The 25,659-nt window shown below is 43.8% G+C and overlaps 1 protein-coding gene across 1 annotated transcript in view; it reads right to left on the reverse strand.

Moving 5' to 3' along the window:
• sdk1a (sidekick cell adhesion molecule 1a) overlaps positions 1-25,659 on the reverse strand; it is a 954,785-nt gene that overhangs the window by 79,933 nt on the left and 849,193 nt on the right. Inside the window, exons 31-33 of the mRNA XM_041207300.1 lie at positions 22,630-22,733; positions 21,143-21,213; positions 1,052-1,187 (exon numbers count right to left, since the gene is read on the reverse strand). Of these exons, the coding sequence (XP_041063234.1) occupies positions 1,052-1,187; positions 21,143-21,213; positions 22,630-22,733 (311 nt within the window). The remainder of the gene's footprint in view (positions 1-1,051; positions 1,188-21,142; positions 21,214-22,629; positions 22,734-25,659) is intronic.

Genomic DNA, 25,659 nt, shown 5'->3' on the forward strand with positions numbered 1-25,659 from the left:
AAAAAATAATCTTTTTTGGATTCGGGAGCAGCAGCAGTGACTTTCAGCTCTACAAGCACTGGGGGCCAGATACCTCACACAAATCCGCCATCCCTGGACTTATCCATGGGCTGTTCCCAGTGAATCAGGTGTCTGGCATTTATGACTTTGCTTGGGGAAGCTGCCGATGGAGCACAATCAATGCCAATAACTCAGGCTGAGTAGGTTAATGAGGCCCGAGGACCAATTCCATCGATACTTAGGCCTTTCAGTTTGGACATAAACTGTCTTTTATACTAAAATGGATCCAGACTAATATCATACTAATCCATGGGCGATTCTGTAGGCAGTTTCTCTATCCCTCTTCTGAGATGTATGAAGGTTTAAGCAAAATAATGTTGGGAGGTTAAAATATAGGTCCAACAAGTTTCTTCACAATTTGGGTAAATATTTTTTCTCCATTGTTAAATACACCTACATATTTTCAGCTGCTTTGGATGTGACAGACAAAAAAATTGACTTCACATTAGATGTTGAGTAAATCGCTCCCTGAAACATGAATTCTGGCATCAGAGAATAACATGAGGAAAATAATGTATAAATGAAGAAGACAATTCTTTAAAAAATACTATGTAAACAGCATCAGTCTAGCTAAAATAGATAGCTAAAGTAGTTTGGCATAAATAGATCGTTAAATTATTCAAACTCTGACTGCAAAACATCCATGAGGCAACCATTCAAAAGAAATACATCTCCTTCAAAGCAAGGCCATAGATAATCTCCAATCAACACAAGTGTTAGATCTGTCATGTCAGAAAAGTATATATGACTGAAGAGCTAGTGGTAGATCCCACGATTGATATGATAATTATGTTATATGTTTAAATAAAAGCAATATTTGCATTTTTATTGCTTTGTCAGAAATAACATTGTCAAGTTGGATATAGTGGAAACCAAGCAGTCAAAATTTAAAGCCCTGCAGACATGTGCATTAAAACAACAAAAGGCTTTAGGAAAATATTTTTGAAACAAATCAAGGCTGTCCGCAAATCTGTCATCTGTTGTTACTTACGTGTTAGCTCTGTCTGCAGAGAAGAAGGGTCCCCAATGGGCTGTGTGTTGTATACTGGCATATTCTCATACACAAGCTCCCTGTAGTAAATGCGGAATCCCAACAATATGCCGTTTAAACTTTCTTCTTTTGGTGGCTAGGGAGAAATGAAATGTAGAAATTATTTTGACTATATCCTCATGGTATCTGGGAGATTTAACCTGGTGCATAATATGTTTTACTTCTGTCTAAGTAATAAACTTGCTCTCCTCCCTCCCCTAAAAACTAATCAACTCTCCTTATTGCTTACAGTGTAAATAAAATACCTGAAAAAGTATTAGCCATACAAATGGGAACTGGTTAACCCCAGTCAAAACTAAAATAACTCATTCCATGTGGGTCAGTGGTGGTGTCACGAGAGCCGCCCTAAAAGCCCATGAAATAGTGAACAGAAAAGTCACCCAGTGGTCGTGGTCATAAAATCACAGAATCATAGAATGGTTACAGCACACATGGAGGCCATTCAGTTTGTCTTGTCCATGCCAGCTCTCACCTGGTCTCACTCAATCACCTTTTCCCAATAGCCCTGCAACTTTTTCCTCTCTAGATAATTATCTTTTGAAGGTTTTGACGACTCTTCCTCGGGCAGTCGAGATTCTAAATCCTGGTTGCATTAAAAAGTATTTCCGCATGTCATTGTTGCTTCTTTTGCCAGTCACCTTAAATTAGTGCCCTCTGGTTCTCTTCTTAGCTGTCACCTATCCCTTAACTTCTATCTTGCTCCACCCCATCTTAAACAGTATAAAATCTGTCACATCACATTTCTACTTCTCTTTAGCTCTGAAGAAGAGTCATTGTGGACTTGAAACGTTAACTCTGTTTCTCTCTCCACAGATGCCACAAGACCTGCTGAGTTTTACCAGTCTTTTCTGCTTTTATTTCACATTGACATACAACTTCACTCTGGAGTCGGGCCTCTAGCCTATCTGCCCACTCAAGCAGTGCAGAGGCATGCAAGTGTCACCAAATGCTCCGGATCTTTTCACCTCTTGGGCATAGACTGCAAACTAATGAGCATTTTAGTGTACTGCAGAACAATTGGACGGCTGGGCAAGTTGTACAATGTCCTTGTGAAAGCTAGCCATGGAGCAGTCACTGGTGGAGGCACTCACAGACTCTTGCAATGTCATCATTCAGGTTTTGACCAGCCTCCCCCATGATACAAGCTGACAGTGCAGCCTTGCAGTACAGGTTAGGAGAATGCCTGCGTCTGAGCTGAGAGCACAGCAGGCAGTCCAGTGGGAGAAGCTGCCGGCAATTGGTCAGGTGGTGTGGGGCAGAGGTGGGTGAGGTTTCGGGCAGTCGCTCCGCACTAAACTCTGGTCATCCAAGTGGTGGTCAGCACTCTCTGGGTTGCATTAGGGGGTCTTCAGACTTAACCAAGAAAGGTTCTTAGTACACCTATGACAACCCACACATCTTTCTCTTTCATTCTGCAGGAGGAGTACATCAGGGGCATGGAGCCTGGTGGCCTAGCTGTATGCCTCATGGCTTACCGGGAGCAGAGACGAAGGAAAAGAGAACGATGGAGACACCTGGCTGGCAAGAGGGAGGAGCAGCACCCTCAAGAAGAAGGGATGGCTGGGGCTCCTTCGCATCCCCCAGAAGAACCACAGCATGCTGTCGCTGGTTGGCACCTAGCTACACCCAAGGTTTAGTTAGTGCTTGTCATTCCTGCAGAAGATCAAGAACCAGTGTCGCTGAAGACTGCACATGTCCCAGGGACTGGTTGGTCACATCTGCCACCTGCTGCACGATTTAGTGCCACAGGGACATGCAGGACATCCACTGCCAGTGGCCATGAAAGTGACTGCGGCACTCAATTTTTATCCCAGTGGCTCCTATCAGGGCTCCACAGGTGGCCTCTGTAGGATATCACAAGCCTCCACACACAAATGCATTCAGGTGGTCACAGGTGCCATATTCGCTAAGGCACAAAAATTTGTGCATTCTGCCCGGGATCAGGAAAGTCAGAAAGCAAGAGCACTGGGATTTGCCCAGATCTTTGGTTTCCCACAGGTGCAGAGTGCCATCGACTGTACTCACGTGGCCCTCAGATCTCTGTGACAACAAGTAGTCAACTATGTCAACCGCAAGGGCTTCCACTTGCTGAATGTTCAGCTGGCGTGCGACCAGCACAAACGCATCCTACAGGTTCCCACAACTCCTACATTCTCAGTAGGTCTCAGGTCCCTGATGTCTTCCAAGGTCCACAGAAGCTGCATGGTTGGCTTCTCCGGGATAAGGGCTACCCACAGTGGAATTGGCTGATGACACCTGTTTAGCGACCTCAGAGTGCAGCAGAAAGAAGGTACAATGAGGCTGATGCTGCAACTTGCAATTTGGTGGAGCAAACCATCGAAATATTGAAAATGAGGTTCCAGTGTCTTGACCGATCTGGCGGAGCCCTGCAGTACAGCCTACAGAGGGTGTCACGTTTCATCATTGCCTGCTGCCCCCTTCACAACCTGGCACTGCAATGGGGAGAGGAGTTGGCTGAGGAGGTGATGGACTTCTTCTCCGATGAGGAGGATGTTGACAGGGATGAAGGTGAGGAGGTCATCAAAGCCGAGGAAAGCGGCGATGAGGCCATCGCACTGGCCCAGACGAGGCAGGCACGCTCGGGAGGCCATCATAGCTGCTAAATTGGTGGAGGATGATGTTGACATGCAGTAAGGAGACACCATAGATCCTTACATCGCATCTGTGAACATTTGACTCCTGTCTGGCTAATGTCAGCGCACATACCCTCTGTGATAAAGCTCTTATTATGAAGACACAGGGCATACCCACAGTCCTTGAATTCAGGACGATGATAACAACATGCAGTGGGGACACTCCACAGATTCCTGCATCACTTATGTGAGTGTCTGACTCCTGTCTGGCGGATGGCACCTCGCTTGCACTCTGTGAACAGGATCATATCATGGAGATGCAGTGGGAAAACTTTAACTTCTCCTGATTCTATGGCATTCTTCGTGAACTGAACCCTTCAGGATCACAGTGTCACTGGACACAGATGCTGATCTGATGGGGGACCAGTTGCACCTCAAAGATACTCAGAGCACACAGAGAGAATGATGGGACTCTGTACTGCCAGCCCAGGACATTCTGGCAGCAATGATAAGCCCCATTGAAATGTGGGCATGACTGATGTGTCCAGTGACTGTGAAGGCTCACCATCAGTGTGCTGGGAAGCTTGCACAAAGCACAGGGAAGAGGCCTTAGACTGAAACACCTGCCTTTATTTTATGCAGGGACCAAGCTATCACATCTGAGTGACACGAACACTGCTCATCAGAACAAGGAGGCACAGGCAGGAAGAAATTCTTGGGAGTCTATTTACAATAGTGAACATTATGTACAAGTGATTAACACCTGTGTAGATATGCAACTACATCTTCTTAACTTTCCTAATCCTGCTGCTACATCTTGGTGCTACCCTGACATCCACAGCAGAGGCGGAGGTAACCTGATGACTGCTGCGCTCTGTCTGTGATGACCTTGATGGGCTTCCCCTGGAGGGCTGAGACCTGGAGGGCCCCAGCCTGCTTTTGGGGTTCTACTGTGTGGCAGTGGCACCCCCCTCGAGCTGTGGAGCTGGAGCTGCTGGGGTCACAGGGAGAGGAGACTCGGACGGGCTGGACACTCCCGGAGTCACCCAGCTGGGTGGCCCTTGTTTGTGTGCCTGCTGATCCTCCTCCCTATGGGTGCCCGAAGGCCTTTGGCTCACTCCTTGAGGAGAAGGGGAAGCTGGAGTGAGATTGAGCTGCCCTACACGCCTCTCGCGATGACATTGTTGGAGGCCAACTATGGTGTCAATGATGGAGTTCAGCCCACTGACATGAAGAGATATTAATGTCAATAATGTTATTGGAAATTATTGCTGAATTGGAATTGTAGTAGGGTCTGGGTCTATGTTTGTGTCTGTGTGTGGCTTAATTGGAATATAGCCAGCTAGTTTGGGTATTTTGATGTATAGTAGTTTGAGATGTTAATTGGCTAAACAGTAAGGGTAGGAGGTAAAGAGGACATTTGCATTTGTTGAATAAGCCATTCAAAAGAATGGGTAAAATCTTGCACTTAGCTGACAGATGCCAAGCAATGTTTATATTACTAATAAAATTGGTGGAATGAAAGGATTATTGTTAAGAGAGGTAAAATTTTAAAAAGCCTAGTAATACCATGGAAAATTTACATTCAAAGGGGTAGCTAGGTGTAAGGAGAAAGGAGTTTGTGTGTGAGTCAGAGGCATGTAAGATCTAATCAGCCTGTAAGCCTACAACTGTGCAAAGGAACCAAACTGAAAGGAACCTCATTTTGAATTTGTAAGGTCAAATGTGCTTTGCCTGGTGTCTGTTTAAAGTCTATGGGTTTTGTTGCCTTGGTGAAGATTTATCTGGGAGTGATTAATTTGGGGATTTGTTTAAAAGTTATTATGGTAGTAATTTGTAGACATGTGTATGTGTTTAATTTCTTGTTAAATTAACAAATGTTTAATTTAGCTTTATATAAAAACCTCTCCAGGCTCGGTGGTTTTGTTCCTGAATTCAGAGCTGTATCTCAAACATACCAATTGAAGACATAGATTAAGACAGTTGTTTAACTTTCCCTCTGAGATTTAAACAACTCAGCCTTTCCAACTCCTGTGTCATTACACCCATGTAGGAGTGCAGGACCCATATCCTGGACCAAGGTCTCCATGGAGCTATCCTACCAGAGTTGACCACGGTGTATTATCATGCCAGGCTATCACCTCAGACTGAAGGCAGACGGGCTCCTCCATTATGCTTTGCATTCAGAGGAGTGCAGCGGATATCCCTTTCTGATATTCCTGAGCTTGCCTTAGCAGCTCCAGCAACTGAGGTATGACTGAGTCCAGAGAATCCTCATTTGACTCGGACTCAGCAGATTTCAGCAGTCCCACAAATGCCAGAAACCTGGGAATCAAACGGTTAGTCTGCAGGTTAGTATGCGTGCAGCAGGTAATTAGGAAGCAGGTTCGGTAGGTAAATAGGAAAGCTAATAGAATGTTATCATTTATTGCGAGGGGATTTGATTACAAAAGTAAGGAGGTTATGCTTCAGATGCACAGAGTATTGGTGAGACCACATCTGGAGTAGCGTGTACAGTACCGGTCCTCTTATTTACAGAAAGATGTAAACGCATTAGAAGCAGTTCAGACAAGGTTTACTGGACTGATACCAGGAATGGGCGGGTTGTCTTATGAGGAAAAGCTGGATAGGTTAGGTTTGTATCCACTGTAACTTAGAAGAGTAAGAGGCGACTTAATTGAAACCTTTAAGATCCTGAAGGGTCTTGACAGAATGGATCTGGAGAAGATGTTTCCTCTTGTGGGGGAATCTAGAACTAGGGGTCATTCTTTAAAAATAAAAGGTCGCTCACTTAAGACAGAGATGGGGAGAATTATTTTCTCTCAGAGGGTAGTGAGTCTTTAGAACTCTCTTCCTCAAAAGGCAGTGGAAGCAGAGTCTTTAAATGTTTTTAAGGCAGAGCTAGGTATATTCTTGATTAACAAGGGAATGAAAGGTTATCAGGGGTAGGCAGGAATTTTTTTTTTTATTCATTCGCGGGATGTGGGCCTCGCTGGCTGGGCCAACATTTATTGCTCATCCCTAGTTGCCCTTGAGGGTGGTGTTGAGCTGTCTTCTTGAACCGCTGTAGTCCATGTGGTGTAGGTACACCCATAGTGCTGTTAGGAAAGGAGTTCCAAGATTTTGACTCAGCGACAGTGAAGGAGTGGCGATATATTTCCAAGTCAGGATGGTGAGTGACTTGGAGGGAAACTTCCAGGTGGCGGTGTTTCCATTTATCTGCTGTCCTTGTCCTTCCAGGTGGTAGTGGTCATGGGTTTGGAAGGTGCTGTCCAAGGAGCCTTGGTGAATTCCTGCTGTGCACCTTGTAGATGGTTCACACTGCTGCTACTGTGTGTCGGTCATGGAGGGGGTGAATGTTTGTGGATGTGGTGCCAATCAAACGGACTGCTTTGTCCTGGACGGTGTCCAGTTTCTTCAGTGTTATAGGAGCTGCACTCATCCAGGCAAGTGGGGAATATTCCATCACACTCCTGACTTGTGCCTTGTAGATGGCAGACAGGCTTTGGGGAGTCAGGAGGCAAGTTACGCGTTGCACGATTCCTAGCCTCTGACCTGCTCTTGTAGCCACAGTATTGATGTGGGGGTCAATGGTAACCCCCAAGATGTTGATAGTGGGGAATTCAGTGATGGTAATGCCATTGAACATCAAGGGGCGATGGTTGGATTCTCTCTTGTTGGAGATGGTCATTGCCTGACACTTGTGTGGTGCGAATGTTACTTGCCACTTGTCAGCCCAAGCCTAGATATTGTCTAGGTTTTGCTGCATTTGGACATGGACTGCTCAGTATCTGAGGAGCCACGAATGGTGTTGGACATTGTGCAATCATCAGCGAATATCCCCACTTCTGATCTAATGATGGAAGGAAGGTCATTGATGAAGTAGCTGAAGATGGTTGGGCCTAGGACATGACCCTGAGGGACTTCTGCAGTGGTGTCCTGGAGCTGAGATGACTGACCTCCAACAACCACAACCATCTTCCTTTGTGCTAGGTATGACTCCAACCAGCGGAGAGTTTTCCCCCTGATTCCTATTGACTCCAGTTTTGCTAGTGCTCCTTGATGCCACATTCAGTCAAATGCTGCCTTGATGCCAAGGGCAGTCACTCTCACCTCACCTCGGGAGTCCAGCTCTTTCGTCCATGTTTGAACCAAGGCTGTCATGAAGTCAGGAGCTGAGTGGCCCTGGCAGAACCCAAGCTGGGCATCAGTGAGCAGGTTATTGCTAAGCAAGTGCCGCTTGATAGCACTGTGATGACCCCTTCCATTATTTTACTGATGATGGAGAGTAGACTGATGGGTCGGTAATTGGCCAGGTTGGATTTGTCCTGCTTTTTGTGTACAGGACGTACCTGGGCAATGACTGTACGGTGGCCACTCCTACCAATACTGCTGCAGACCTAGTCTAGCAGCTATGTAATTTAGGACTCATCAGCTCAGTCAGCAGTGGTGCTACCAGCCACTCTTGGTGATGGACGTTGAAGTCCCCCACCCAGAGAACATTCTGTGCCCTTGCCACCTTCAGTGCTTCCTCCAAGTGATGATCAACATGGTGGAGCACTGATTCACCAGCTGAGAGAGGGTGGTACGTGATAATCAGCAGGACGTTTCCTTGCCCATATTTGACCTGATGCCATGAGACCTCATGGGGTCTAGAATCGATGTTGAGGACTCACAGGGCAATTCCATCCCAACTGTATACCACTGTGTCGCCACCTCTGCTGGGTCTATCCTGCCGGTCGGACAGGACATACCGAGGGGTGGTGGTGGTGGTGTCTGGGGCATTATCTGTAATATATGATTCCATGAGGATGACTATGTCAAGCTGTTGCTTGACTAGTCTGTGAGACAGCTCTCCCAATTTTGGCACCAGCTCCCAGATGTTAATAAGGAGGACTTTGCAGAGTTGACAGGGCTGCGATTGCAATTGTCATTTCCGGTGCCTAGGTCGATGTCGGGTGGTCTGTCCGGTTTCATTCCTTTTTTGTGTCTTTGTAGCAGTTTGTTACGACTGAGTGGCTTGCTGGGCCATTTCAGAAGGCATCTAAGAGTCAACCACATTGCTATGGGGCTGTGGGTCTGGAGTCACATATTGAACGGACCAGGTAAGGACAACAGATTTCCTTCCCTAAAGGACATTAGTGAACCAGATGGATTTTTACAACAATTGACAATGGTTTAATGGTCATCTTTGGACTCTTAATTCCAGATTTTTATTGAATTCTAATTCCACCATCTGCCGGGTCCCCAGAGCATTACCCTGGGTTTCTGGATTGCTACTCCAGCGACAATGCCACTACACCATCGCCTCCCCATGGGGTTGAGGTTATATTCAGATCAGTCATGATCCTATTGAATGGTGGAGCAGGCTCGAGGGGTTGTGTGACCTACTCCTATTTCATATGTTCACATGAAAGTACCTGCTGCCGCCTTCTTCGGATCAGACAGTGCAATGTCAACTCCAGATCGTGACTGCAAAGCTACTCTAAAGCTGGGTCCCACCGAGGTCTGTGTCTATGCTCTGGTTGAGGGTGTGGGTGAGCACTGTGACGGGACTTCAATGAGCGTGTCATCAGATTGTTCTTTTGAGGTTTCTTGATGGCTTGAGTCAAGCACTTGGCTTGTGGACCCCCTTGGCTGTTTTCCAGGTGTGCCAGCGAAAGAAAGGAGAGATGATTAATGCGTGACAGGGGACTGCGGAACAGGGGAAGTGACTCACGGCATGGTTGTCTGGTAGGTTAAATCAAAAAATGCTGGAAAAACTCAGCAAGTCTAGCAGCATTTGTGGAGGGAGAAACAGAGTTAATGTTTCAAGTCGATATGACTTCTTGTCTGATGGATGTTGCACTGCTGGATCCTTACTTGTTTGAGCACCACCGACCTCACTGTCAGCACAGGAACAGTCCAGATTGGCGCCAGCCAGCTGGATGACTCTATTTTCAAAATCTGTGAGAACCTTGATTTTAGGTATTCCTCTACCAGTCTGCAACCTCTCCCTTTTGTTATGTGTTAGCTTGTCTTGCATGAATACAGATGGAAAGAGTGTAAGCAGGACACCTGCCAGACTAGGTGTTCTGCTGAAGGGTCATGAGGACTCGAAACGTCAACTCTTTTCTTCTCCGCCGATGCTGCCAGACCTGCTGAGTTTTTCCAGGTAATTCTGTTTTTGTTTTGGATTTCTAGCATCCGCAGTTTTTTGTTTTTATCTCTGTGACTGCAGAAACCCTGACCAAACCTTGGAGCACATAATAACATCTTGCCCTGACTCAAGTTTGAGGGTGAAATGCTGGAGTTACACTTGCTCTACAACAAGGCATTGGATTGGTTAGAGATCTTGACATTAAACTGTGATGATAGCTTCTGCTCCTAAAACCATATGAAAGAAAAAGATTGAAGTTTCTCATCCCTATTCTCATGAACCTTTTCTGCATCCTCCCTAATGCCTTCACATCCTTCCTAAAGTGTGGAGCCCAGCACTAGACACAATACTCAATTTAAGGCCGAGCCAACATTTTATGTATGTTTATTATAGCTTAGCATAATTTCCTTGATTTTGTGCTCTTATGTCCCTATTTATAAAACCCAAGATCCCGTATGCTTTATTTACCACACCCTCAACCTGCCCTGCCAGCTACTCAGCAACTCCTAATGGAGGACACATTCTTATCCAGTGAGATTAGGATTGGCTTGGCTGTGATGTGTTTCATATTATGAGGTCTTCCAGCATTCAGAGACTAAATCCACACATAAAAAATGGTCAGTTGAGACCAAGGTTTCAGAGAGCAATTGGTGACTGTCAAATTATCCCAGAGTAATAATAAGGAAATGAAGGGAGGAATCTGAACAAAAAAAGAGTTATCAAAGAGGAGTTTCCTTTGCTGTTTCATTTATTACCTTGAAATCTAGTCACCTATCCATCCATTAATATTTAGTTACAACCTTTCTATGGAAACATCATGATAGTAATGTAAACATGTTGTAATTTCCTTCTATTTTGATTAAGTGTTTTTCTGCTTTCAACTGAGTTATTTTCTATCTGTTATTTGATTATGGTACCATAGTGATTATGTTACTGGACATCTAATCCAGAACTAATGTTTCAGAGATGTAGGGCGAAATTTTAACTCACTCAATCCATCCACTTGTACAGAGATAAAAGCAGGCCACATGACTTCAAACCCTACCCCTGCAGCTGAGGAATTTAAATTCAGTAAATAAAGTCTGGAATATAAAATGGTTACGAGTAATTGTAAGCATTACATTTTCACATTGTTGTAAAAACCCAACTGGTTCACCAATGTCCTTAAAGGAAGGAAATTTGCCATCCTTACCCAATCTGGCCTATATATGATTCCAGATCCACAGCATCATGGCTGATTCATAAATGCCCTCTAAAATGAGCAAGCTATGTATCAAATCATACAGAAATGTATAAGAAGAATAAAAGCGGATTCACCACCCAGCATTAGCCTAGGCACCACAATCTAAGTTCACAGTCCAGCATATCCCTCACTTTATCATTGACATCAAGCATGGCTCAATGCCATGTAGAAGAGCATTCCAGGAGCAGCACCACTTGTACCTAAACATGAGGTCCCAACCTGCTGAAGGTAACAATTGAGAGCTACATGTATGCTAAACAGTGAAGCAGCATGCTATAGTTAAACCCATCAGATCACAGCTCTACAGGCCTACCATATCCAGTTGCAAATGGTGGTGGGCAATTAAACAACTAATGGGAAGAAGTGGTTCCATAAATACCTCTGTTCTCAATGAAGGCGGAGTCCAGCACATTACTGCAAAAGACATGGCTGAAGATCTGCAACCATCTTCAGCCAGAAGTGCCAAATGAGTAGTCCATTTTGGCCTCATCCTGAGCTCCCCAGCATTACAAATGCCTGAAAATTTACTTCCGATTAAACTTATTGACTACAGAAAAGATTATGGGCCCTGACAGCATCCTGGCTGTAGTGCTGAAGGCTTGCTGAAGTCAAGCTGTTCCAGTACAGCGACAACACTAGAATCTACCTGACAAATTGGAAAATTGCCAGGTTATGTCCTGCCCACAAAAAGCAGGGCAAATCCAATCTGGCCAATAACTGTTCCGTCAGTCAGATCTCAATCAACAGTATAATGATGTAAAATGTCATTGATAGGGATACCAAGCAACAATTAATCACTGATGCTTAGTTTGGGTTCTGCCAGGACCACTCAACTCCAGATCTCAATACAGCCTTGGTCCAAACATGAATAGAAGAGCTGAATTCCAGAAGTGAGGTGAGAGTGACTGCCAGTGATATTAAGGCAGCATTTGAATAAGTGCAGCATTAAGAAATCCTAGTAAAATTGAAATCAGAGAGAAAGCTCTCCACTGGCTGGAGTTATACCTAACCACCTCTTCTTGATATCCAACAGCATTACTTACCATTGTTGAATCTCCCCACTATCAACATCCTGGAGATGGTCACTGTTGACCAGAAACTTAAACTGGTCCAGCAAGTAGCTCATCTCCTGGCTCCCCAAAATCTCTCCCCCATCTACATGGCATATGTCAGAATTGTGTTGGAATGCCCTCCACTTGCTTGAATGAATACAGCACCAACAACATTCAAGAAGCTCAGTACCATCCAGGACAAAGCAGCCTACTTGATTGACATCCCATTAAACATTCACTCCCTCTACCACTGGCACACCATGATTGCTGAGTGCAACATTTAAAGATGCACTGTAGCAACTTGTCAAGCCTTCTTTGACAGCACCTTCCAAACCCGTGATCTTCTTAGAAGAATAAGGGCAGCAGGACCATTGAAACCGCCACCACCTGAAAGCTCCTCTCCTAGTCACAACAATCCTGACTTAGAACTATATTGATATTCCTTCATTGTCACTAAAATCCTGGAATTCCCCCCCTAACAGCATTGTGGATATCCCTACACCACATGGAATGCAGCTTTCAAGCTGGCAATTCACTGCCACCTTCTCAAGGGCAAGGAGGGATGAACAATAAGATCCACATCCTATGAATGAATAAATTTTAAAAATTGGCTATATTCCCTTTTTATTATTTCACTAATGTTATTACATAAACTCTTTACAATTCCTGCCAAATTTTTCCAGTTGTTTTACTGCAAGAACACTAGCCATGACAATTCTTCCAGCCCACCATATACACCCTAAAGAAAATTTCATATAATGGGCAGAAAAAAAATCAACAAATGAGAACAAAAGCTTAAACAGTTCATCTTCCAATGCCTTCAACAGCTTCCTCCTCATTAAACTCCATATATCCATAAAGTCTCACAAAGATCTCCAACTTCAGGTATGCTTTTTTTTATTTGTTCATGGTATGTGAGCAATACTGACAAGGCCAGCATTTATTGCCACCACTAATTGCCCATTGGGAAGGTGGTGGTGAGCCATCTACTTGAACTGCTACAGTCTGTGTGTTATAGGTACACCCACAGTGCTGTTAGGCAGATAGTTCCCAAGCTTTGATTCAGAGATGGTGAAGGAATAGCGATACAGTTGCAGATCAAGATGGGGTGTTATTCGGAGGGAAGTTTGCAGATGGTGGTGATCCCAGCGCCTGCTGATCATGTTCTTCTAGATAGTAGAGGCTGTGGGTTTGGAAGTCGCTGTTGAAGAAACACTGGTGGGTTACTGCAGTGCATCTTGTAGATGGCACACAATGCAGACACCTTGCACTGGTGGTGAAGGGAGTGAATATTTAAGGTAGCAGATGGGGTGCCATTCAAGCCAGCTGTTCTGTTCTGGATGGTGTTGAGCTTCTTGATGGTTTTTGGAGCTGCAGTCACCCAGGCAATTGGTGAGTATTCCATCACACTCCTGATTTGGGCCTTGTTGATGGTGGATAGTCTTTGGAGTTAAGAGGTGAGTCACTCACTGGAGAATTAACAGCCTCTGAACTGTAGCCACACTATTTATGTGGCTGGTCCATTTCATTTTCTAGTCAATGTTAACCCCCAGAATGTTGATGATGGGGGATTCAGTGATAGCAATTCCAGTGAATTCCGGAGATGGTCATTGCTTAGCACCTGTGTGGCGGGAATGTTACTTGCCATTTATCAGCCTAAGCCTGATTGTCCAGATCCTGCTGCACATGGACACAGGCTGCTTCAATACCTGAAGAGATACAAATGGTACTAAACATTGTGCAATCATCAGCAAACACACCCATTTCTGATCTCATGATGGAGAGAAGGTCTTCGATGAAGTAATGAAAGATAATTCGGCCAGGGATTCTGTCCTGAGGAACTCCTGCAGTGATGATTGGCTTCCAAGAACACAACCATCTTCCTTTGTGCTAGGTACGAATTCAGCCATTGTCATTTTCTGACTTTGTCCCCCTACCCCCAACTACTGGTTTGGCCAGACCAAACTGAACCATAACTTGAACAAAACATGGAATAAGGTGTTTTTCTCAAAGAAAAGTCTTGGCCTTTCTCCTTTTGTATAGCCTATGAGAAAATACTCTGCCAACAGAATGTCCCATTTACTTAATGCAAAATCAAGACCCAGTTCCATTCACTGTTGGTAAAGATAATGAGCAAGCACTACAAAACCAACCAATCTAATATGCTGAGTTTTGTTCAAGCCCAACTATCTACAACCATCAGTTACCATAAAATGAATGAACTAAGTTGTTGAGATAATTTTTTATTCACATCTCTAATGGTGCTATTACCTAAATTTGCCTAATTTATAAACTGTTTAAATCAACCAAAACGCAGACAAAACAGTCTGCAAATTTTAAAGCTGGCTTTTTTCTGTTTATAAGATGATTTTGTATGTGTAATAAAATGTGCCAGCTGAAGTGTGATATATACTATTGTGTGTCTAGTGGGCTTGCACATGGTTCATTTGATGAAATGTTATGTGGGGCTATATTCAACAGCCCTCCAGAACTGGGCGTGGGGATTGTTATTTGTGATTAGCCCTTGCCCATTGACTGCAATGCAGGCAACACACCAACTCTGGGTTGCCTGCTGTTTTAAAATGATAGCAGTGCCCTGCCAGCACTGATTGTGCTGCTGGTTGGCTGGACGCCTGATGAATATCGTGAGTGACTAGTACCACTTAAATCTTAACTGCACCTCTTAAAGGTGAGGTTGATTCTAACTGAAGATGGCAGTCATGCAGGAATTGAATGTGACCTATGAAATACTGAATAATGGCACAACATTGCAAAGATCAGGTTCCAAGGTTTTTGGAGACTGTACTAGATGTTTTGGGGGTGAAGTGCAAAGGATAGGTCTTGCATCTGCAGGGACACCTTCCAAACACATGCTCAAAAAGGCAGAGGGAGCAGATAGCCATGCAAGTCAATGCCAGAAGCCAAGCCCCAAGGACTTGGATGCTGTGCCGCAAGAAGTCCAACAGCCTCATAAAGGTGTATACAGTCCGTAGTTTGGTTGCTCAGCTGGTGTTCGGCTGAATTCAATGGTCTCGGTCTTTCCGATTTAAAGATGTTGGTTAAAGACTGAGTTGGTAGTACTGGGTTGGATTCTTTTAAGAAATTTCTGTCTGCAGCAGGACATTGCTTGATGATCAGAAAACAGGGCTCGAAGCTTACCTGATGGGTTGGAGAAAAAAGGAGGCAGGAGGGACCCCATTGTGATTGCACAAGGTTCAGGACCATTCGTGACGCCTTAGATACTGATGCAGTACATGTCCAAATGCAGCAAGACCTGGACAATAATTGCACTACACAATGATAATCTCCAACAAAAGAGAACCCAGTACTACCAACATTCATGACATTCACTGGCCATTGCTGAATCCCCAACTATCAAGATCCTGCGGGTTACCATGGACCAGAAACTGAAATGGACTAGCCATATAAATACTGTGGATACAACAGCAGGTCAGAGGCTCGGAATCCTGCAGTGAGTAATTCACCTCCTGACTCCCAAAATCTATCCACCATCTACAAGGCACAAGTCAGGAGTGTGGTGGAATACTCCCCACTTGCCTGGTTGAGTGCGGCTCCAACAACACTCAAGAAGCTTGACACCATCCAGGACAAAGCAGTCCACTTAATTGGCACCACAGCCACAAGTATTCACTCCCTCCGCCACCGATGCACAGTGGCAGCAGTGTGCACCATCTATAAGATGCACAGCAGAAACTCACCAAACCTCCTTAGGTAGCACCTTCCAAATGCATGACGTTATCATCCAGAAGGACAAGGACAGCAGACAGATGGGAACACCACCACCTGGAAGTCCACTCCAAGTCACTCGTCATCCTGACTTGGAAATATATCACCGTTCCTTCACTGTCGCTGGGTCAAAATCCTGGAGCTGCCTTCCTATCAGCACTGTGGGTGTACCTACACCACAGGAACTGCAGCAGTTCAAGAAGGCAGCTCACCATCACCTTCTCAAGGACAATTATGAATGGGCAATAACCAGAGAGGCCCACATCCCATGAAAGAATAAAACAAAGTTAAGTCTTCTCCCTAAACTGCTTGTCCTTGGTTCTGCTGAGAAAACATGTGCTTAAAATACACAAAGGGTTGGCTTATCAGGTGATCTTCCTTCTCCAACTGCCAGGGGAATTTTTTAAAAATTGTCCGTGTATTCCAAGGGAGACTTGATTAGCTCATGTCTGGAAGCTATCTTAGCCAAGGGCCTATTGTCCAAGCGATTAGTCTTAATGACTCATGTCCAACAGTTGAATACCTCAGGTGATTGCCATAGATGCCCTGCTAATGAGGCAGGAGATGTGAGTCCTTCACACTCCCCTGAAGTCATTGGGTGGAATCGTCCCAGATTTGCATAAAGTGTGGTTGCGGGCGGGGCAAAGGTCGTTTTACCCACCGGCCACAATGGCGGGTTTTCGTACTGTATCATTCCATTCCCACCTCGTTAATTATGCAGTAACAGGGAACATGCCGTCTCGCTGGCGGGTGGCCTCTGATTCGCCCACCACGTGGCTTTCTCATGCAGGGCACCATATTTAAACTGCAGCCAGGCGCACACTTCTCAATGCTTGCAGCTCAGGGGTGCTCCAATGAAGACATGGCCCCAAAAGCCAAGAAGAATGCCGTCCCCCCCCCACCCCCATTCAGTAACACATCCCTGGGATGCCTTCTGGATGCCATGGAGGGCCACCACGATATCCTCTACCTGTACTCTGACTGCAGAAGGCCCATCAGTCTCACCACTCTGGCTTGGGAGGCGGTGGCAGAGGTGGTCAGTGCCAATGTTGCACACAAGAGGTCAGCCATCTAGTGCAGAAAACGGATGAATGATCTCACCCAAGCTGCCAGGGTAAGACAACCATCTTATCATTCTAAACTCACACATTCACAGGGCCATCTCACATTCACTGGCATCTCACTCACTGCCAGCTCAAGGGACATCACCACTCACTCTCACACACACCCTCACATCTCCACCTGGCCTCATCTTCTCTGGAGACTGCCTCCTCTGCCCTTGCCAGGCCACTTGTACAGATCAACATGTGCCCCTACACACATATGAACAAGGAGCAGGAGAAGGCCATTCGGCCCTTTGAACCTGCTCTGCCATTCAGGGAGATCATGGCTGATCGGATAGTAACCTGAAATCTGCATCCCAACTACCTCAGAAATCCTTTCACCCCCTTGCTTACCAAGAATCTATTCACCTCTGCCCCAAAAATATTTAAGGCTCTGTTTCCACCGCCTTTTCAGGAAGAGAGTTCCAAAGACTCATGACCTTCAGAAAAAAAATTTCACTTCACCTCCGTTTTAAATCATACAGGGTGATGGTGAGGCCACACCTAGGGTACTTATACAGTTTGATCTCCTTTTACAAGGACAGGTGTAGTTGTATTGGAGACAGTTCAGAAGGTTCACTAGGTTGATTTCTGGGATGAAGAGGTTGCCTTACGAGAAGAGGTTGAGCAGGTTGGTCCTATATGGTGATCTTACTGAAATATATAAGACTTTGAGGGGACTTGACAGGGTAGATGCTGAGAGGAGGTATCCCATCATGGAGAAATCTACAACTTAGGGACACAATTTAAAAGTAAGGGCTCTCCAATTTAAGATGGAGGTAAGGAGGAATTTCTTCTTTCAGAAGACCGTTAATCTTAGGAGTTTTCTACCCAAGAGAGCAGTGGAAGCTGGGTCATTGAATACATTCAAGGATAATGTAGACAGATTTTGGATCTACAAGGGAGTCAGGGATTATGGGGACCAGGCAGGAAAGTAGAGTTGAGGCCATGATCAGATGAATTTACTGAATGGCGGAGGAGGCTAAAGGGGCTGAATGGCTCAGTCCTGCTCCTATTTCTTGTGTTCTTATACTTTGCTACAACCCTCATTAAACTAGGTTGGTCCCTGGCTTGATGGTAATGGTGTGAGAGGCATGCTGAGCTGTAAGGTTGCAGATCGTGGCCGAATATAATTCTGCTGCTGCTGCTGGCCCCCACAGTTCCTCATAGATTGAGTTGCTACATCTGTTCTGAATCTATCCCATTTAACATGGTGGTAGTGCCACACAATGAGGGAGGGTATCCTCTGTGTGAAGGCGAGACTTTGTCTCCACAAGGACTGTGCAGTGGCCAGTTCCACTTATACAGTCATGGACAGATGTATCTGTGACAGGTAGATTGTGAGGATGAGGTGAAGAAGGTTTTTCCCTCTTTTGGTTCTCTCACCATCTGCTGCAGTTTCATAAATATATCCTTCAGGATTCATTCATCTTAATCATTAGGGGTGCTCTTGAGCCACTCTTAGTAAAGGACCTTGGGGACCTCTCCCGGAGTACATTCTGTGCCCTTGTTACCCTCAGTGCTTCTTCCAAGTGGTGTACAATATGGAGGAGTACTGATTCAGCAGCTGAGGAAGGGTGGTAATCAACAGGTGGTTTCCTTACCCGTGTTTGACCTGATATACTATGAAACTCATGGGGTCTGGAGTCAACGTTTAGGAGTTCCAGGGTCTCTCATTCCCAACTATATATAACTGAGCTGTCACTTCTGGTGGGTCTCTCACCCGGAATGGTGATGGAGGATCTGGGGAACATTGGCTCTAAAGGCATGATTTGGTGAGGAGGACTAACTGTCGCCTGACTAGTCCGCAAGACAACTCTCCTAATTTCAGGCTGAGAGGTGCTTGTGGTTGTCCTCTAAAGCCATCTGTAATCTCCTCCTCTGAAAATCTGCAGCCTTCCACCAATCATGGGGTAACTCTGACCACTAAGACAGGCAAAGACTAATGTAAGACAGGCATTAAAGGAATGCATGATGACAGTTAGTTGATTTTTGAAAAATTTGAATTGGTTTTTTATTTTGTGACAACTTTTATTTTTGCATAATGGCCAAGTGAGCACTGTGATAGTTAATGACAGACAGAAAGCAAGTTACGGGACTGTTGTTGAATGGGGAATTGGGGCGGTGGTTACTGGTATCACAGTCAGTTAATTTCCTTACAGAAGCCTGATCAGAAAGCAGTTGACTAGGTTGCCTTCCTTCTTCTCTTCCTTATGCTCCTGTTTCTCATTTGCCTGGTGTACAGCGGGTGGGAAGGGCTGTGCCTCATGATGGTGAAGTTGTGCAGCATGAAGCAGACCACCACTAATCTTAATCTTAACATTTGCCCTGCTGAACACTATAGGGCTCCTCCAGAGCAGTCCAAGTAGCAGGAGCATTGTTTCAACATGTCAATGGTCAGCTTTATCGAATTTCATCTCACTGCATACTTTCAAAACAAATGCCTGTGGATTGCACACTAGATCATCAGCCATCTGGTCAGTGAATAGGTTTTCTCATGAAGTGACCACCCTTTTGTTTCATGGTGGCTCAAATGCAGCTGACACAGTGGATTGTCACAGAATGATAGAATCATGACTGCTGCCAGGATACTGGGCACTGACCTGCATGTTTCTCTACCTATGGTCACATACAAGCTGGATGTTGAGGGAGCGAAATCCCTCTCAGCTGTGGTATAGGGCACAGTTGACATTAAGCTTCTGCAAAATGATGTTATGTGCAGTCAATGGCTCCTTGCATCAAGGGGAAGCCTGAAATCCCAGTGAAGCTGTGTGCTCACTCCACCTGTTTCTCTCTGGCAAGAGCATATGAATTGTAGTTATGTCTCAATGACTAGAGAGCATCAATGATGTCCCTCACACAGCAGTGGATGGCAAACTGAAATATTGCAAAAATTTCCGGCTCCAGCCTGGACGGATGCTGATGCATAAACGTTCATTGCTGTAATGAATTTCACAGCCACTGGTAGTGCTGTCCCCCTCAACCTGCTCTGAGGTTGCAGTTACTGCTGCAGCTGATGTCAGATTTTAGTGTGAACTTCCTTACTGAAGCACGGGCATTGCACACACTTTCTCTCTGAATTTCAGATAGGAGAATTACTCCCTGAACATCCTGGGAGAAAAGAGTCTTCTGCTGAGAACCTTCTCCCCCTTCCAGGCGTTTGTCCTGCTCTGTGTAACATCTGCCCATTCTCCAAATCATGTTCTGTTCCAGGTGGGAGGAAGTGGAGGGTGGGGGCAGGGTCAGGGAGAAGGTGGGGAATGCCTACTAGTGCTCCCGAAGGCTGGAAGAAACTGTTTTGTGCAGAAACCTTGAAGTCAGCGAAAACTCCTTGAGCACTTGCCACAGCAATCACAGCAACATTAAACAACACTTGAAATCACCAAACACATGCAAGATTTGAAGCAACAGCCAAAGAAATCAATCAGCAACTAGCATGTACGTAGCTGATGATCCCCTTAAATGGCACTGGTGGGGAGTCCTTCCTGCTGCTGAGCACATTTTCAACTGTGCAAAGTGAAGAGAAAGGATTAGCTGGAGCATTGAACTCCAAAATTGTACCACTGTTGTTAAAACAGTGTTGCACACAGTGACGCCATGTCTGCCAACTCGGCATACTTCTGACATCACAAATATGAATCATAGATATTTTCAAGACATGTTTCATGACAAGAGTTCACTGTCATGTTGTGCATAACTTCATTCATGTTTCATGGATGAAAACACTACTAAAAAGGTTAAGCCACTTCACTAAAGTGTATAGATTTTACATGGCCAATATTTATTGATATATCTATAAGCCCATTCTTAAGCATATAACAGTAGAAGTAAGTTTGTAGTCTTTTACCACATTAGAGGTAATTTATCAATATATGTTAATGTTTAGCCAGTGCTGATATCACAGTCAAAGCTCTTAAGGCAGTTCCAAATGATCACATTATGAATATAACATGCTGAGATATAATGATTATCATGCCATGATAACTATGACTGATTGTCTTATGTTTTGCAAGGTTGCTAATTATGCCTTTTCTACAATATCATTTAAATAATGCATTGCGATAAATGTTAAAAAAAGTCTTTGTGTTTCATTAACCCAACAAACATTTTCAATACACAAAGGATTAATTACAGACCAACGGACATGACTTGCCTGCCATTGAACAAGGACCGAGGTAGTGGTGCGTGGAATCACAGACAGAATAATTGGTGGCTCACTGGGAACTGAAAAACAGAACTGTAGGTGAAGCAATTGAACAATGCATCACAATTTTATATTTCTTGTTGACCAATTAGATTCTGGGCTGAGGTTGAGGTGGGTGTAGTATCTCCATGTCTTATGAGAGGTGAAACCATATAGGTGTTCTCATACAATGTTTCACAATTGCGTTATGCTGGGGAAACCATCTTCATGGTTGAGCTAACTGATTCTCCCTGTGATAACTGTATGAATGTTAGTTTTTGTCTGATTACACTGCAGAGAAATACTTTGGGCATTTTACTATGTTAAAGATGTGAAAATATCTCGCCAAGGGTCTTCTGAAAGCACCTCCAAACCAACTACCTCTACCATTCAAAAGAACAAGGACAGCAGATGCTGGGAACACCGCTACCTGCAAGCTGCCTCCCACATCACACACCAGACTGACTTGGATACATACATCACTATTCCTTTACTGTCTCTGGGTCAATGCCCTGGAATTCCCTCCCTAATAGCATTGTGTGCATACCTACACCATATGACTGCAACAATTCAAGGCGGCGGCTCACCACCACCATCTCAAGGGCCTATTAGGAATCAGCAATAAATGCTGGTCTTGTAACATTCATATCTCATGAATTAATTTTAAAAATTACAATTTGTTATCATTACTTAGTTCTGTAGTCTGCAATGTTGGACTGCGAGAACAGATGCAGGTATATACTGTACTGTATAGATGAGGTGCTGTAAAATAAAATCTAATATGGTTTCCATTTTCCAACTTAATTTTTGAGAAGGTTCAACCAGAGAAATGCTGCAAGATTACTTGGGGCCTCAATGCATCAATTGCCAGTATTGGCATCATAAAATGTGTTCCAACATCTTTGTGCCCCAATTAGATCAATTGCTCACTTTAGTTTTGTGAAACAACACAATATAAGTTAGGAATTAAACGCAGCACCTACAAGTAAGAGTTATTTCTTCTGACAAGAGATTAAATTACAGGCTGTGTGAAGATTATGTATACATGAAACATGCCACAATTTGAAACTGTTTTAAGTAAATCTATTTCTCTCAGTCAGTCATTTATCTCATTCTCTTGTTGCTTAGCAGTGAATTATTATTTTCCTCCTCTCTCTCTGGGGAACTGAGTTTATCATCCTACACAACTATTTGTCTTAATACAATTTAGTTAGTGCCCAATCAAGATTTTTCAATTTTGATAATCAAAGCTAAATATTAACAATCTATTATCTTGAATACATATTTTTTAATCTAAGCAAATCTCAAACAGAAATAAGATGCAGCAAAATTTGAAAGCTAAAATTGAGAATTTTCATATGAGCACGATAGAAGGATAAGTTAAAAATTCATATGAATCAAAGAATATAATAGATAATTAGAACAGAGTGAAAAGTAATACTGTAATGCATCCTTACCATCCTGCAGTGTTGTCACTGGCTCTGTTGGTGTGCTAAAAGCACTGTCTCCAATATCATTTGTCGCCATTATTCGTAGCTGGTAGGAAGTGTAAGGCTTTAAGCTGTAAAATGGCAAGTAACAGTAAACATTGCAGTACTTTAATTTTCCTTGCAGCATTGATTTTATAATGTACAAAGTGCAATGAAAATTCTGTACTGTTTCGGTGGTGAATTATTTCAAAACTCATAAAACTTAATACAAAAGAATGACTGAGAGCATCTGCTTCTATGTTAGCTATCATGGCTAAATACGGATTTAACAGCAGTGACATCAGTGTACCAGTAAAGTGTACAACTAAGATCTTGTCTTGATAAAAGCAATATGATTGCAGTTCAGGGACATATTGCTGGTCAGATATCCATGACTGGGTCATATCAGGTTATCCAGAAATGTGAATCTCCATGCATAAAATTGCAGTCTCCTTCCATAAAAAATGACATCCCACATATACACAAAAATAAAGAGTTCAAAACCCAATTTTAAAATTCAGCTTGATTAATCAGGAGTGAAATCAGGAGGCACTTCTTACATAAAGGGAACTGGAAATCTAATTTTCTCTCCCTTAAAAGGTTGAGGATGCTGGGTAAATGAAATTTTTCAAGACAGAACAATATGTTTTTATTTGGTAAGGTAATGGATCAAAGACATGTAAAGTCTAATCTAATTGAATGGGAGGACATGGCAGAGAGGCTGAATGGTCTACTCCTGATCCTGTGATCATTTATATAAAAAAGGATTTAAAACCTCATAAGAGCTGAATGTAGCAAATTAGAAGCACAAGTCATTGTCGTAAGGCACATTGGGAACAATAGTGGACCAATTTGAAATAATATCCTTCAATACAAATTTCAACCTTTCTAATAAGAGGTAAATTTGTGAAGTGTTTGTGCTAAGAAATATTGCTCCAGAATCAGAAATTAACCTACTCCAGAATGAATGAGGATTAAGTTCGAAATTTTGGCTCTCATCAGGAGAAATATTTGAAAATGTCAGCAATTCTCTGTTGGTGTCAGCTGCTTAATGAAAGATCCATCATATTGCATATAATGTAATTACATGCAATATAAAAAGAGTTGATATCAAGGAGGGGCTACAAAGAGGGGAAATTTCAAGACGTCGTTCATGCCTTATGAACGTCTAGACAATGGACAGAATTTTGCCTTCGGCGAACGGGGCGGGGTCCACTGGCCGACGCGTAAAATGATGCGGGGTGACGTTGGGCAGAATCCCTGACGTCATCCCAGTCCATTTAAATTTTCAGGAAGGCGGGCTCGCCTTCAAAATCAGCTGCGGTCCCAATGACCTGTCAATGGCCAATTGAGGCCATTGACAGATCAATTAAAGTACTTAGTGTACCTGCCCGTCCAACCTTAAGGTTGGCGGACAGGCCAGGAGCCCCGGCGGCAAACAGATAAAACATGAAATCTCATCCACCGGTGGGATGAGGTTTCATTCAGGATTTTAAAATTTTTAATAAATTTATTATGTTAATTATGAACATGTCCCATCTCTTTCATGCTATTTCATGCTCTCGCTTTTGGGGATCCCCCCCCGCCCGCACAGGAAGCACATAGCACTTCCCACCGGACATCACGCTGGGTGGGCCTTAATTGGCCCGCCTACATAAAGTGGCGGTGGGGTCCGTTAATTGGCCAGCCAGTGTGAAATCGATGTTGGCGCTCGATCATGGGTGGCGGTCAATTTTGCGGCCGTTCCCAGGCCCGCAGGTCCGACGAGAGGAAAATCCTGCCCATTATCTGTAAGGTAAGATTCCATGAGTATGACTAAGTCAGGCTGTTGCTTGATTAGTCTGTGAGACAGCTCTCCCAATTTTGGCACAAGTCCCCAGATGTTAGTAAGGAGGACTTTGGAGGATCGACAATGGTGGTGGGAAATCACTTGAAGGCAGTAAACCAGGACCAAATTAATTAACAATTGGTGAAATGTGGGTTGATAAATGAGAGCCAGCATGGATTTGTTGAAGGCAAATCATGTTTATTTGGCTTGATCGAGTTCTTTGATGAAGTAACAAGAAGTTGATGAGAGTGGTGCAGTTGATATGGACTTTCCAGTCAGCTCCTAGCTGGAAAACTGTGGTGAATTCTGGGCAGCACACTTTAGGAAAAATGTCAAGGCCTTAGCAAGGGAGCAGATAAGATTTACTAGAATGACAACAGGGATATAAGACTTCATTTATGGGTAGAGACTAGGGAAGCTGAGGTTCGTTGTCTATAGATAAGGGAAAAGTTAAGGGAAATGAAATAGAGATATCCAAAATCATGAAGGGCTTTGATAAGGAAAAACTATTATCAGTGACAGAAATGTCAGTAGCCAAAGAGCACAGATTTAAGGTACAGTAACTGACAAAAGAACCAGAAGCGACACTAGGAAATAAAACTATGTAGTGAGCTGTAATGATCTGTGGGGAAAACAGATTCAATAATAACTTTCTAAAGGGAATTGGATAAATGCTTCATGAGGCAAATTTGCAGGGATAAGATAAAAGAGCAGGGGAGTGGGACTCATTGGATAGCTCTTTTAAAGAGCCAGCACATACACAATGGACTGAATGGCCACCTCTGTGCTATATCATTTTATGATTCAATATAAAGCTTGGATGTAACTAAATTTAAAAAATACAAAGTAGAATATCTGTGATTCTCCACTATGTTTGAGATGCAGGTTTGTTGAAAGCAGCCTTTGGGAATGGTTTCAGTTAACAACAACATAAAAGTGGCAAATATCCTCATGTTGGAGATTCCTGTTATACTCTTAAACCAAGCTTGAGTAATGGCGTCACCATTGGAATTGTTAACCAGACTATAATTGTTTGGTTTACCAATAATATAAAGTAGCCAATTGATATTGCATATGACATTTGTTTGTTTGTCTGTCTTGGTTCTAGGTTGGTGTATTGCTGTGTTTTGTATTGCAAGTTTGTAAGATAAAACTGCCTTTATCCTTGAAACCAGAGATCCAATTTAAAG

Source organism: Carcharodon carcharias, chromosome 15 (assembly GCF_017639515.1).
Source record: "Carcharodon carcharias isolate sCarCar2 chromosome 15, sCarCar2.pri, whole genome shotgun sequence".
NCBI classification, from domain to species: domain Eukaryota; kingdom Metazoa; phylum Chordata; class Chondrichthyes; order Lamniformes; family Lamnidae; genus Carcharodon; species Carcharodon carcharias.